We start from the raw sequence: 15,480 nt of genomic DNA, 5'->3' as shown, positions 1-15,480 counted from the left end.
ACCCCGCGATGTACGATGATATCATATCACTGTGTCTAGCTTTAATCTCCCTTACCTTTAGGACCGTTTAATTACTTTGAGGTCAATGGTTTTCTAAACTTTAGGACCTTTGACTAGTTTGAGCTCCATGGTTTTCTAACCTTTAGGACCTTTGACTAGTTTGAGCTCCATGGTTTTCTAACCTTTGGGACCTTTGACTAGTTTGAGCTCCATGGTTTTCTTACCTTTAGGACCTTTTGCAAGTTTGAGCTCCATGGTACTCTTACCTTTAGGACCTTTGACTAGTTTGAGCTCCATCATCTTCTCTGAGAGGGCTTTTCTCCTGCGGACGTAGAGCCTGACGATGCAGCCGGCCACTTTTAGGGCCTCTACGGCCTTACTGTGGGTCACATCCCTCACGTCTGCCTCGTTTACTCTCAAGATGCAGTCATTCACTCTGCAGGAAGTGTCAAACACACCAGTCATTAACTCTGCAGCCAGAAGAGTCAGATACAGGGGTGAAAGTAAGGCGGTATGGTCCTGTACAGCATCACGGCAAAATAAATAGTGAGGGTATTCTGTACAGGTAAAACATGAGCCTATCACAATAATGAAAACAAAATGTCAAGAAAACTGTAGGCTATTACGCCATTATCTATCATTACCATATGGCAGAAGCATTAATATGAGTGAATAGACTTGAAAACGGGTGGTCGGCCTAGAGTATATCCTATGCTCCAAAATGCGATGTGGTTAGWCGAGAACACTGAAATATGCCAAGGCAGAAATGAGTGCGGACAGCAGTGGAGGRATTGATTCTGGCCTAATGACAATCACCAAATGTCATTTCACTATTTGGAGGCTGGAAATATGTTGCGAGTGGATGAATGTATGCGGGTAGCCTAGTAAAGGAGCCATTTGAAGTGATTGTTTGACAGTCAGATGAAAACATCATGACTGATTGTGTTTATGCCACAATAAAGGTTAAATGACAAATCTTTATGACTAGGCCCACAGAAATGGTATTGAATTAATATGGATCCTGCCTAATATGCCTAATATCCTGCCTAATATGGATCCTGCCTAATCCTGCCCCATTGGGCAGGATTAGGCATTCCAAGGCGGCATTTTCCGAGCTGAACTGACCAAGACGCACCTCCAACAACACCTCATATTATTCTGCCCAAAAACAATTATAACTTCTCTCACCCAGTGACATGAGGGCTATTTACAGTAGGTGAGTGTTGATGCCGCCCCATTATAAGCAGAGCCCACTTTGCCAAAGGCAGGGGTGCAAAATATTTAGCTTATCCATGCCCAGCGCACCTCTCCAGGGTGCCGTGGGAGAGACTCAGCGCCGAGGCGCTCCACCACGCTCCATCAAATTAATATAGCCTACGGTAGAAAGAGTAGTAGCCTATGTGGTTTTTCTGTAGCCCATAGACTGGAGACCAAATGTATTACAATTTCACGAYACACCTTTTCAATCATTAACTTATTATTGAGGAGAGAGAGCGCAGGAGAAGACATCAGCTTTTGTGTGGCTGGGTGCATAATCAAACAAACAGCATAATCAAACAGACGTGGACAGCAAATGGTGCTGAAAGTAATTAATTTCAACAATTGTCTTCATTTTAATTCGACTTCACTAACAACAAGATGACTTTGTTGAAGCCTACTCTTTCCTACAAAAATAAGAGGTTGGTTTACCTGTTTGATGAACGCAATTATGCTATGCATATGTAACAGATGTGAAATGGCWATCTAGTTAGCGGTGGTGCGCACTAATAGCCTTTCAATCGGTGATGTCACTCGCTTTGAGACCATGAAGTAGTGGTTCCCCTTGCTCTGCAAGGGCCGRGGCTTTTGTGGAGCGATGGGTAACGATGCTTCATGGGTGACTGTTGTTGATGTGTGCAGAGGGTCCCTGGTTCGCGCCCGGGGCTAGGGGACGGACTAAAGTTATACTGTTACACATAGATTTTGTCGGTATAGCCAAGTCCTCCAATACTGTCACCATGCACTCCTTAAATACCTCTGTATCTGGGAAGGGCTTGGTGTGTTTGTTTAAAAACAGGACTCAAATTGAGTGAGGGTATGCCATACCCCTTTCTTAAAGAAAATGGCAAAAAAATATTTAGAAATCAATAAAAAGTATCCAGATAAAGCGTTCAAWTCAAATCAAAATCAAATCAGATTGTATTTGTCACATGCGCCAAATACAAATACAAAAATACAAATACAAATTCACGGCACACCTTACCGTGAAATGCTTACTTACAAGCCCTTAACCAACAATGCAGTTCAAAGAGTTAAGAAAATATTTATTAAATCTTATTTATTTATTTTTCACCTTTATTGAACCAGGTAGGCCAGTTGAGAACAAGTTCTCATTTACAACTGCGACCTGGCCAAGATAAAGCAAAGCAGTGCGACAAAAACAACACAGAGTTACAGATGGGATTAACAAACGTACAGTCAATAACACAATATAAAACTCTGTATACAGTGTGTGCAAAATGAAGTAAGGAGGTAAAGCAATAAATAGGCCAATAGTGGCYAAGTAATTACAATTCAGCAATTTACACCGGAGTGATAGATGTGCATATGAGGATGTGCAAGTAGAAATACTGGTGTGCAAAASAACAGAAAAACTAAAACAAATATGGGGATGAGGTAGGTAGTTGGTTGGATGGGCTATTTACAGATGGGCTGTGTYCAGCTGCAGCGATCGGTAAGCTGCTCTGACAGCTGACTCTTAAAGTTAGTGAGGGAGATATAAGTCTCCAACTTCAGTGATTTTTGCAATTTGTTCCAGTKATTGGCAGCAGAGAACTGTAAGGAAAGGTGGCCAAAGCAGGTGTTGGCTTTGAGGATGACCAGAGAAATATACCTGCTGGAGCGCGTGCTATGGGTYGGTGTTGCTATGGTGGTCAGTGAGCTGATATAAGGCYAAGCTTTACCTAGCAACGACTTAGATGACCTGGAGCCAGTGGGCTTAGCAACAAATATGTAGTCAGGACCAGCCAACGAGAGTATACAGGTCGCAGTGGTGCGGTAGAAGAGAGAACAGTCTATGACTTGGGTAACTGGAGTCTTTGACAATTCTTTGGGCCTTCTCTGACACCGCCTAGTATATAAGTCCGGGATGGCAGGAAGCTTGGCCGCAGTTATTTACTGGGCCGTAAGCACTACCCTCTGTAGTACCTTACGGTCGGATGCCGAGTAGTTTCCATACCGGGTGGTGATGCAACAGTTCAAGATGCTCTCGATGGTGCAGCTGTAGAACTTTTWGAGGATCTGGGGACCCAGGCCAAATCGTTTTAGTCTCCTGAGGGGGAAAAGGGSTTGTCGTGCCCTCTTCACGYCTATCTTGGTGTGTTTTAGACCATGATAGTTTGTTGGTGATGTGMACACCAAGGAACTTGAAACTCTCGACTCACTCCACCACAGCCATGTCGATGTTAATGGGCAGGTTAATGGGCACTTCTGTTGTTGGGTTAAGCAACGGACGAGTAGCCAGCAGTTGAAGCTTACAATTGGGTGAAAAGGTAACCTTTGAAATTGCCATGTTTAAATTCATAATATTTAATTATTTGCAAACAACAACCGTTTTGTTGCAAACAAGACACTCTGGTTTGACATTGGAGAAATATGCCTATTTCTCAGTCCATTCTTCCCTGATAATTCTATTTTCATTATCCACCTTTCTAATGAGACTTTTTCTGAGAGACATTTTCTCTTGATTGCAAGCAGTTTTTCCCCATTCAGCGCACAAAGTTTTTCCCCATTCAGRGCAWAAAAAKCAAATTTAATAGAGACATTTGTAATTTTATCAGTGCAATCAGTGAAAATATGTTACGGACATTGAACTGACATTGACATTGACAACTGACATTGAGCTGACTAACCAGATGTGTTAAAAATGTTTTAGTTTGTAGCATAGGCATATGAATTGGGCTGCTATTATGTTCTGTTCATCCGACTATTAGAAGAAAAAAATGTTTTTGCCCAGGGCCAAACCATTCGCCGACCTCTGCTGTACACCTTTCTAGTTCAGCGTGGATAGGAGGGGGGTGGCAATGGTTTGTCTCGCATGGACGGCAGAACGTCCAGGGCCAGGCCTGTTATGCCAGTCCTTTTTTTGGGTGCATCCGCATGCACACACAGGAGGTCGRATACCAGGAATAAATTAATTCTACATTCACCCTTGGTCAGATACATCAGTCATTAACTCTGCAGGAAGAGTCAAATGCATAAATCTTTCACTCTGCAGCCAGGTTAGTCAAAAACATCAGTCATTCACTCTGCAGCCAGGAGAATCAAATACATTAGTCATTTACTCCACAGGGAGAATCAACAGGAGTCAGTTAACATGATTCACACCTTGGACCCATAAGCTGCAATGTGATTCAGTTCATAGGCTGAAATGCGATTGGGATCATGTAACCATACATACAGGTTGGTGTTACCAACCTGAGGCATCCGTCCTGAGCTGCAGCTCCTCCAGGGATGATCTTGGTGATGAAGATACTGGGGTCTTCTCCAATGTGGGGGTTATCTGTCCCCCCTGCAATACTGAAGCCCAACCCCGAGTTACCCTACATAGAGGGGCAGAAGAGAGAAATMGGTTTGGTTCAAATCAACTGTTACATGTCATAGGCAGAGTTCCTCTGTCCAGTGTCTGTGTTCTTTTGCCAATTTTWATATTTTATTTTTATTGGCCAGTCTGAGATATGGCTTTTTCTTTGCAGCTCTGCCTAGAAGGCCAGCATCCCTTCACTGTTGACGTTGAGACTGGTGTTTGCGGGTACTATTTAATGAAGCTGCCAGTTGAGGACTTGTGAGGCGTCTGTTTCTCAAACTAGACACTCTAATGTACTTGTCCTCTTGCTCAGTTGTGCACCGGGGCCTCCCACTTCTCTTTCTATTCTGGTTAGYGCCAGTTTGTGCTGTTCTGTGAAGGGAGTAGTACACAGCGTTGTATGAGATCTTCAGTTTCTTGACAATTTCTCACATGGAATAGACTTCATTTCTCAGAACAAGAATAGACTGATGAGTTTCAGAAGAAGAGTCTTTGTTTRTGGCCATTTTGAGCCTGTAATTCTGGCCATTTTGAACCTGTAATCGAACCCACAAATGCTGATGCTCCAGATACTCAACTACTCTAAAGAAGACCAGTTTTATTGCTTCTTTAATCAGGACAACCATTTTCAGCTGTGCTAACATAATTGCAAAAGGGTTGTCTAATGATCAATTAGCTTTTAAAAATGCTAAACRTGGATTAGCTAACACAACGTGCCACTGGAACAAAGGAGTGATGGTTGCTGWTAATGGGCKTCTGTACGTCTATGTAGTCAGCCGTTTCTAGCTACAATAGTCAATTATAACATTAACAATGTCTACACTGTATTTCTGATCAATTTTATGTTATTTTTATGGACCAAAAAAATTGCTTTTCTTTCAAAAACATGGACATTTCTAAGTGACCTCAAACTTTTGAACGGTACTGTATGTAAATGCACTGCAATGTTATAATGAAGTCATTCAAGTACAACATTGAGTATACTGTTCAGTTAATTTAAAATATAATTATAAAACATTTCTATTCCATCGTTTGTATTTCATAATTTGATCTGAGGTATATACTGTAAGTATATATCTCCACGTCTACTTCAAATAATGAAACATACAGGCTATATTACTTATACGGTATTATATTAAACTCCATAGCTAGGATCAGTAGCTTAGCTTAATTAATCATGATGGGCCCGAGGTTCCCCKAAAAATTACGGGCCCCTATACCCCCCATATTTCCCTTAAAATGTAAATAATTGTGTCGGTAAGGCTGTGTGTTAATATTACTAAGCATTGTAACAGCAGAGCAGAACCTAATCTAAGGCACATTTGAAGCTGTTACCAGAGAAGCCGCAATATAGCCAATACATTCAGCACCATGGACAGCGGTCAGAAATAAACCCGATCAGCACCACGGAAAGCACAAAGCGGTCAAAAAAACACCCTATTTTATCTGCAAATAATAGGCAATAGCCTATATTATAAAACATACATATATAGATCAATCTCTTGACAGAAACACTGAAACACAGCTAATGACCCAGTACATGCTCGCTGAAGGTATGCACGGCGGCAAAACTGACATACCGGTATTTCAAATGGTCTTCCTCCCACAGAGGCCTATAGCAAAAACACCAGAAAATCAATCAAGTGGAGCATTCAAACATATTGCTTAAATGGCAGCATGTATTTTAACAGTATATGATGCTTACTATTATTCTTATAGCCTAGTTAAACGTATAGGCTTTGATGACATTGAAATGMCTCAGCGGCCGCGCACCAGAACATGGTTTCCAAAGACATAGTCGTAGATTGACAAGCAATGTAAACTAATCTCAATAAAGCTTGATTTATATAGACTGTCTGGGTAGCCTGCCCTGTAAAAAACARAAGCTTACTCACTCATTTGATTGGCATTCGACAGATCTTGCTCTCTGCAAAGTCGTCGACTATGGCATTCAAATCCATGGTCCTGGCCCTGGTGTTTTCAATGGACAGAATGGCCAACCCACTCAGTCTCTCCTGTCCCATGCTGCTCCTCAGGTATGACTGAATTATTTTCAGTTTGGAAAAGGGGCGCTCGGCACTGGCTACCGTTGCATGCAGTCATAAAAATGAGCATCGCTGTAACTACTTCCCCAAATGTAGCAGTGACCGAATTGTAATCCACAATGATCATCTTGGCCAGYTCTCTCACTGTAGTGTGCTTTGCCATTTCCTTCTTAAAACAGGCCCTGCAAGAGAGTAATTGGCCAGGGAAGCTTGCCCCTTTGTATATTTTCTGTAATGTTCTGCCAGCCGGCTGGCTGTCTCGTAGAGCGCATCATCATCTGCGTTGGCCAGGGTAGTGGGGTGCATGGAGTCAAACAGACTCGATGTTGCCCGCAGACTTTTACATCTGTTTGACAGCTGGTGGATAACGCTGTCAAGGTTTGCATTAAAGATGTTGACTCTAAAACTTCTATCCCATCAGACAGTCGCTCGTCCTCGCATAGCTCATCAAAATTATGCCTTGCCTTCCTTCTCCGAGTGTCTTCAAATGCGTTCTGAGCTCCCTATTTGTCGGCAAGGGTCTTTGCAGTGACTTTGGCCTCAAAATCCTGTCGGAATCCGGACAGGACCTCTATCATGTCCTTGAGCAGGCTGACTGCTCTGTGCAGGTCTGTGTCTTTGGCCAGTAGCATTTGAGATGACGTTCACATTTTCTAAAACCTTAGTCTAAAAAACGTTTATTTTTCAGTGCTGCTGCATCATCCCTCTCGTCCTTCTTGTGACGTAAAAACACAATCTTGGTGAGGGCCTTCATTACGTCCACATATCTGTATCTCAGGGCGGTCATCATATCTAGCTGACCAGCGGGTGGGACACAGTCGTTTTAGTTACACTTTCTTTTTCTGATGCAAAATAAAATGCACCACTCAACATTGACCGTCTCTTCATGCTATGCCCGAAGAAGGTGTATAACAGTTCAACAGTATCATAAAACTGTTTKATCTCTGGCACATTTTTGACAGTCGTTGAGAGCCAGGTTAAGATTGTGTGCTGCGCAATGCACATAAACAGCAAGCGGCTCTTTTTCTGATATTCTGGCCTGCACACCCGAATAGACCCCGCTCATGTTAGCAGCTCCATCATACCCCTGCTCTCGACATTTTGAAATATTTAGCACATTATCCTCTATGCTGCCCAGGATTTTATGTTGAAGTCTTCAGAAATCCCCAAAACGACTCTGTGATGGTCAGATCTGTGGCGACATTATTTGCATCCCTTATCATGGTGTTGCTAACATTTACGATAGCAAATTTCAATTAACAAAAAAAAAAATGACGTTTTCGTCTTTTGAGCTTCTAGTKATGAAATCTATGCAGCCTACTCAATCACTTTTTATAGCTACTGTTTACAGGCCTCCTGGGCCATATACAGCGTTCCTCTCTGAGTTCCCTGAATTCCTATCGGACCTTGTAGTCATAGCAGATCATATTCTAATTTTTGGTGATTTTAATATTCATATGGAGAAGTCCACAGACCCACTCCAAAAGGCTTTCGGAGCCATCATCGACTCAGTGGGTTTTGTCCAACATGTCTCTGGACCTACTCACTCGGCCACAAGTCACCACTCGGACCGTATATTTGTCCCATGGGAATAATGTTGTAGATCTTAAAGTTTTTCCTCATAATCCTGGACTATCGGACCACCATTTTATTACGTTTGCAATCGCAACAAATAATCTGCTCAGACCCAACCAAGGGAGCATCAAAAGTCGTGCTATAAATTCTCAGACAAACAAAAAATTCCTTGATGGCCCTTCCAGACTCCTTCTGCCTACCCAAGGACGTCAGAGGACAAAAAATCAGTTAACCACCTAACTGAGGAACTCAATTTAACCTTGCGCAATACCCTAGATGCAGTTGCACCCCTAAAAACGAAAAAACATTTGTCAAGAAACTAGCTCCATGGTATACAGAAAATACCCGAGCTCTGAAGCAAGCTTCCAGAAAATTGGAACGGAAATGGCGCACACCAAACTGGAAGTCTTCCGACTAGCTTGGAAAGACAGTACGTGCAGTTATGAAGAGCCCTCACTGCTGCTCCGATCATCCTACTTTTCCAACTTAATTGAGGAAATAAGAACAATCCAAAATGTATTTTTGATTACTGTTGCCAAAGCTAACTAAAAAGCAGCATTCCCCAAGAGAGGATGGCTTTCACTTCAGCAGTAATAAATTCATGAACTTCTTTGAGGAAAAGATCATGATCATTAGAAAGCAAATTACGGACTCCTCTTTAAATCTGCGTATTCCTCCAGGCTTAGCTGTCTGGATCTGCACAGCTCTGCCAGGGCCTGGGATCGGGAGAAACACTTAAGTGTTTTAGTACTATATCTCTTGACACAATGATGAAAATAATCATGGCCTCTAAACCTTCAAGCTGCATACTGGATCCTATTCCAACTAAACTACTGAAGAGCTGCTTCATGTGCTTGGCCCTCCTATGTTGAACATAATAAACGGCTCTCTATCCCACGGATTGTGTACCAAACTCACTAAAAGTGGCAGTAATAAAGCCTCTCTTGAAAAAGCCAAACCTTGACCCAGAAAATATAAAAAACTATCGGCCTATATCGAATCTTCCATTCCTCTCAAAAAAAATTTGAAAAAGCTGTTGCGCAGCAACTCACTGCCTTCCTGAAGACAAACAATGTATACGAAATGCTTCAGTCTGGTTTTAGACCCCATCATAGCACTGAGACTGCACTTGTGAAGGTGGTAAATGACCTTTTAATGGCGTCAGACCGAGGCTCTGCATCTGTCCTCGTGCTACTAGACCTTAGTGCTGCCTTGTTACACATCGATCGCCACATTCTTTTGGAGAGACTGGAAACCCAAATTGGTCTACACGGACAAGTTCTGGCCTGGTTAGATCTTATCTGTCGGAAAGATATCAGTTTGTCTCTTGTGAATGGTTTGTCCTCTGACAAATCAACTGTATAATTTCGGTGTTCCTCAAGGTTCCGTTTTAGGACCACTATTGTTTTCACATATATTTACCTCTTGGGGATGTTATTCGAAAACATAATGTTAACTTTCACTGCTATGCGGATGACACACAGCTGTACATTTCAATGAAACATGGTGAAGCCCCAAAATTGTCCTCGCTAGAAGCCTGTGTTTCAGACATAAGGAAGTGGATGTCTGAAAACTTTCTACTTTTAAACTCGGACAAAACAGAGATGCTTGTTCTAGGTCCCAAGAAACAAAGAGATTTCTGTTAATCTGACAATTAATCCTGATGGTTGTAAAGTCGTCTTCAAATAAAACTGTGAAGGACCTCGGCGTTACTCTTGACCCTGATCTCTCTTTTGACAAACATATCAAGAGTGTCAAGGACAGTTTTTCCATCTACGTAACATTGCAAAATCAGACATTTTCTGTCCAAAAATGATGCAGAAAGATTAATCCATTGCATTTGTTACTTCTAGCTTAGACTACTGCAATGCTCTACTTTCCGGCTACCCGGATAAAGCACTAAATAAACTCAGTTAGTGCTAAATACGGCTGCTAGAATCCTGACTAGAACCAAGAAATTTGATCATATACTCCAGTGCTAGCTTCCCTACACTGGCTTCCTGTAAGGCAAGGCTGATTTCAAGGTTTTACTGTTAACCTATAAAGCGTTACATGGGCTTGCTCCTACCTATCTTTCCGAGTTGGTCCTGCCGTACATACCTACACGTACGCTACGGTCACAAGACGCAGGCCTCCTAATTGTCCCTAGGAATTTCTAAGCAAACAGCTGGAGGCAGGGCTTTCTCCTATAGAGCTCCATTTTTATGGAACGGTCTGCCTACCCATGTGAGAGACGCAGACTCGGTCTCAACCTTTAAGTGTTTACTGAAGACTTATCTCTTCAGTAGGTCATATGATTGAGTGTAGTCTGGCCCAGGAGTGTGAAGGTGAACGGAAAGGCTCTGGAGCAACGAACCGCCCTTGCTGTCTCTGCCTGGCCGGTTCCCCTCTCTCCACTGGGATTCTCTGCCTCTAACCCTATTACAGGGGCTGAGTCACTGGGCTACTGGTGCTCTTTCATGCCGTCCCTAGGAGGGGGCGTCACTTGAGTGGGTTGAGTTACTGACGTGATCTTCCTGTCTGGGTTGGCGCCCCCCTTGTGTTTGTGCTGTGGTGGAGATTTTGTGGGCTACTCGGCCTTGTCTCAGGATTGTAAGTTGGTGGTTGAAGATATCCCTCTAGTGGTGCGGGGGCTGTGCTTTGGCAAAGTGGGTGGGGTTATATCCTTCCTGTTGGCCCTGTCCGGGGGTATCATCGGATGGGCCACAGTGTCTCCTGACCCCTCCTGTCTCAGCCTCCAGTATTTATGCTGCAGTAGTTTATGTGTCGGGGCTAGGGTCAGTTGGTTATATCTGTAGTACTTCTCCTGTCTTATCCAGTGTCCTGTGTGAATTTAAGTATGCTCTCTCTAATTCTCCTTCTCTCTTTCTTTCTCTCTCTCGGAGAACCTGAGCCCTAGGACCATACGTCAGGACTGCCGGGCATGATGACTCCTTGCTGTCCCAGTCCACCTGGCCTTGCTGCTGTTCCAGTTTCAACTGTTCTGCCTGCGGTTATGGAACCCCTACCTGTCCCAGACCTGCTGCTTTCAACTCTTAATGATCGGCTATGAAAAGCCAAAATGACATTTATTCCTGATTATTATTTGACCATGCTTGTCATTTTATGAACATTTTGAAAATCTTGGCTCTCTCTAATTCTCTCCTTCTCTCTTTCTTTCTCTCTCTTGGAGGACCTGAGCCCAGGACCATACGTCAGGACTACCGGGCATGATGACTCCTTGCTGTCCCCAGTCAACCTGGCCTTGCTGCTATTCCAGTTTAAACTGTTTCTGCCTGCGGTTATGGAACCCCTACCTGTCCCAGACCTGCTGTTTTCAACTCTTAATGATCGGCTAGAAAAGCCAACTGACATTTATTCCTGATTATTATTTGACCATGCTTGTCACTTATGAACATTTTGAACACTTGGCCATGTTCTGTTATAATCTCCACCCGGCACAGCCAGAAGAGGACTGGCACCCCTCATAGCCTGGTTCCTCTCTAGGTTTCTTCTAGGTTTTGGCCTTTCTAGGGAGTTTTTCCTAGCCACCGTGCTTCTACACCTGCATTGCTTGCTGTTTGGGGTTTTAGGCTGGGTTTCTGTACAGCACTTCGAGATATTAGCTGATGTACGAAGGGCTATATAAAATAAACTTGATTTGATTTGATCACTCTCACATAGCGATAAACTTGGCTTAACTGGTCTACTTTGGACACATCCGGTGTGGTGTCCATAATAATATAAAAAAAATAGGGCTTCCTGCATCTCTTCCTGAATGTCACACTTCACTCGCTCGGCTAAAATATAAATCGGCTCATTTTGGATTTGAGGACTGAGATAGTTAACGGATCATGCGGGCGTTCTAAAAGTTATTTCAGAACGTGGTCGTAAAATGACAGCAGTTCAATTACACTGAGAAAATTCCCACTGTTGGACTGCCCCAGCTTTTCACGGTGCCCTCTGAAAGCCAAATTACATGATGCAAGTGTGAGATTAGCTATGCGCTCCAAAACCTGTCGCAAGAAATTTGCTGCGTACACACGCCTCTCTCCATCTCTGCGTCAATAGTGCCATTGGGCTTCCATTGGTCATGTACCAAACAGACACCCATGTCAATCTGGGATGTCTCGTGACATGCTATTTTGGATGTAAGATGGCGCCAATCTCTCACCCCATTCACCCACGCATCAGACAAGGGGCACTCCGATCTCCGAACAGCCAGCAAGGCTCACAATACTCGCAATCTAGCTTGGCCGAATAACATAGCAGTGTAGTAGTGTGTATTTGTGAACCGTTTCAGGAAACTAGGCCTATGTCGCAGGTCACTACGTAACACAAGAGCAATTTGAACGTAATCTTTTTTTGTTTTTATCAAAATGCATTTTTATTTGGCAGAAATGCCTTCTGGAACATTTGAACTTTCAACTTTTGCCTTAATAACAAACTTGTATGCCATCTGTAAATATGAATAAAATGGTTAAATTACAAGCCTAGTTGGTTTAGCCACAGAAAAGGCCAGGCAACCTTCCCGCTAGCCATGATTGGCTGAGATAATGAGTGGGCTGGACATGCCGAGAGATGAGTTCGGATTGTTCTGCCATATAGCACGCTTCTGTCTATTTGAYCTGGTTAGTATGTGTAGGTAATCCTGTCTAACTTTTTTTTATTGCTTAGTGGAACTCCATAAGTCTTGCTTCCCACTTTCTGGAGAACAGAGTTTTGAAATCAGTGGAATTAGAGTATGATAGCTAAGGAGATGGAGAAAACACCTGTCTCCGGATTACATCTTCAAACTAAGGGCAACCATGCATGGCATCCGTGACAGGGTGAAGCGTCCAACCATGATGTATACGAGTAAGATAGTACATTTTGAGATATTACACATTTCTAATTTTGACAGAAAATTGTTTTAATTCCAAGTTAGTGTAATGTTAGCTAGCTAGCTAATGTTAGCTGGCTGGCTCGCTAGCTAACGTTACATGGATGATCTTATTATTCATATCTCAGAGCCATTTGCTTGGCTAGTTATAGCCTAATGTTAGTTGGCTAACATTGATCCTGGTTGGTTAGCTACCTGCAGATTCATGCAGCGTAGTAATGTCATGAGTTGGGATTATGGTTCATTGTTTACCTAGCTAGCTACATGTTTTAACAAAAGACTCCATATGCAAGTAACCGTTTTGGGTGTGATTGTAAATTCAGTCTGGCCCTCTACTCCGATTTTAGAGCACTCTCGTTTGAGTGTGCCAGAGCGCGGAATAACTGATGAATTTACGAACGCTCAACCCCCGTTGAATATGGCCGGTGTCAGTAAGCGTCGTCAGAAAAGTGTAATTCAATTGTTGCCAGCAGCCCAGTTACAGTCACCGACGCTCTAGATAACATGAAAAAAAGCCTAACCAGCTCTGCTAGGGTGAGTAAAATGGTCAGAGTGGGATGTTCTCTCATTTGTGTCTCGAAGTAGCTAGCAAGRTAGCTAATGTTAGCCAGTTAGCTTGGGTGCTTGACTGCCATTGTGAGGTCAGAATGCTCGGATCAACCCTCCTCCTCTTTCAGAGCGTCCAGTGTATGCTCTGAACGTTCCGAAAGCGAAACGCTCTGAATTTACGACGGACAATCTGACAGCACAGTTGCAGTAGCCAACGCTCTGGATAAAATAAAAACAGCCTAACCAGCTCTGCCAGGGTGAGTAGCGTTCAGTGAGCTGTCCTCTCATTTGTGTCTGGAAGTAGCTAGCAAGTTGTCTAGTTAGCTTGGGAGCTTGACTGCTATTGTTAGTACAGAATGCTCAGATCAACCCTTAAAGAGATGGGTGGAGCTAAAGCTTAAGGTGTGAACAATGTTGAATAGGTGTAGACAAAGAAGAGCTCTCCAGTTGGTACCAAAACATTCAAAGGCCATTTTCTCAAAAGTGAGGTTACAAGTTTATCAACTTTCAAAGCAGAATTACTTTCCAATTGTTCCTCAAATGCAGTGTATGATATACCATTTTGTAGCTCTGTGTCTCTGCTTTTATCTAATGCTACATAAGACTGAATCAAGGCGGTCGGTGACATTTAAGAGCAGTAGTATAGGGCCAGGGCCTGACTATTGCCTACACTAAGACTCAGTGTGTGGTTGTGGTTAGGGGTGGTGTGTGTCTCTGATGTGTGTCTCACTGTCTTTAACGGTGAAGTTGATGTAGAGTTAATGATGCAAGCGCCGATCGTGGCTGAATCAGGTCACAGCAGAAAGAAAAGAGGGCCCTGCAGTCTTACAGGCAGACACAGAAACAGCTCCCTGCTCCTCTCCCCCCCTCTCCCTCATCTCTCTCTCTCCTCTCCCTGCTCCCTGACACACAGCGTTTTCAACAAAATAGTAAGACTAAGAGCGCCGGATAACACTATGAAAATATAAATGACATACAGTGGGGCAAAAAAGTATTTAGTCAGCCACCAATTGTGCAAGTTCTCCCACTTAAAAAGATGAGAGGCCTGTAATTTTCATCATAGGTACACTTCAACTATGACAGACAAAATGAGAAAAATTATCCAGAAAATCACATTGTAGGATTTTTTATGAATTTATTGCAATTTATGGTGGAAAATAAGTATTTGGTCAATAACAAAAGTTTATCTCAATACTTTGTTATATACCCTTTGTTGGCAATGACAGAGTGTCAAACGTTTCTGTAAGTCTCACAAGGTTTTCACACACACTGTTGCTGGTATTTTGGCCCATTCTTCCATGCAGATCTCCTCTAGAGCAGTGATGTTTTGGGGCTGTTGCTGGGCAACACGGACTTTCACTCCCTCCAAAGATTTTTCTATGGGTGTTGAGATCTGGAGACTGGCTAGGCCACTCCAGGACCTTGAAAATGCTTCCTTACGAAGCCACTCCTCATTTCCCGGGCAAGTGTGTTGGGATCATTTTGTCATGCTGAAAGACCCAGCCACGTTTCATCTTCAATGCCCTTGCTGATGGAAGGAGGTTTTCACTCAAAATCTCACGATACATGGCCCCATTCAATTTCTGTCCTTTACATTCATTCTGTCCTTTGCAGAAAAAAGCCCCAAAGCATGATGTTTCCACCCCATGCTTCACAGTAGTAGGTGTTCTTTGGATGCAACTCAACAATTCTTTGTCCTCCAAACACGACGAGTTGAGTTTTTACGAAAAAAGTTCTATTTTGGGTTTCATCTGACATAATGACATTCTCAATCTTCTTCTGGATCATCCAAATGCTCTTCTCTAGCAAACTTCAGACGGGCCTGGACATGTACTGGTTAAGCAGGGGGACACGTCTGGCACTGCAGGATTTTGATCCCCTGGCGC

General features: G+C 43.1%; 1 protein-coding gene across 1 annotated transcript in view; it reads right to left on the bottom strand.

Annotated features, from left to right (window-relative positions):
- LOC111971430 (discs large homolog 1-like protein) overlaps nucleotides 1-15,480 on the bottom strand; it is a 216,117-nt gene that overhangs the window by 109,553 nt on the left and 91,084 nt on the right. Inside the window, exons 4-5 of the mRNA XM_070446257.1 lie at nucleotides 4,456-4,580; nucleotides 267-436 (exon numbers count right to left, since the gene is read on the bottom strand). Of these exons, the coding sequence (XP_070302358.1) occupies nucleotides 267-436; nucleotides 4,456-4,580 (295 nt within the window). The remainder of the gene's footprint in view (nucleotides 1-266; nucleotides 437-4,455; nucleotides 4,581-15,480) is intronic.

The sequence above is a fragment of the Salvelinus sp. IW2-2015 genome, linkage group LG13, assembly GCF_002910315.2.
Source record: "Salvelinus sp. IW2-2015 linkage group LG13, ASM291031v2, whole genome shotgun sequence".
NCBI classification, from domain to species: Eukaryota; Metazoa; Chordata; class Actinopteri; order Salmoniformes; family Salmonidae; genus Salvelinus; species Salvelinus sp. IW2-2015.
The sequence above is the reverse complement of the archived record's forward strand: the minus strand, read 5'-3'. Positions and strand labels throughout refer to the sequence as shown.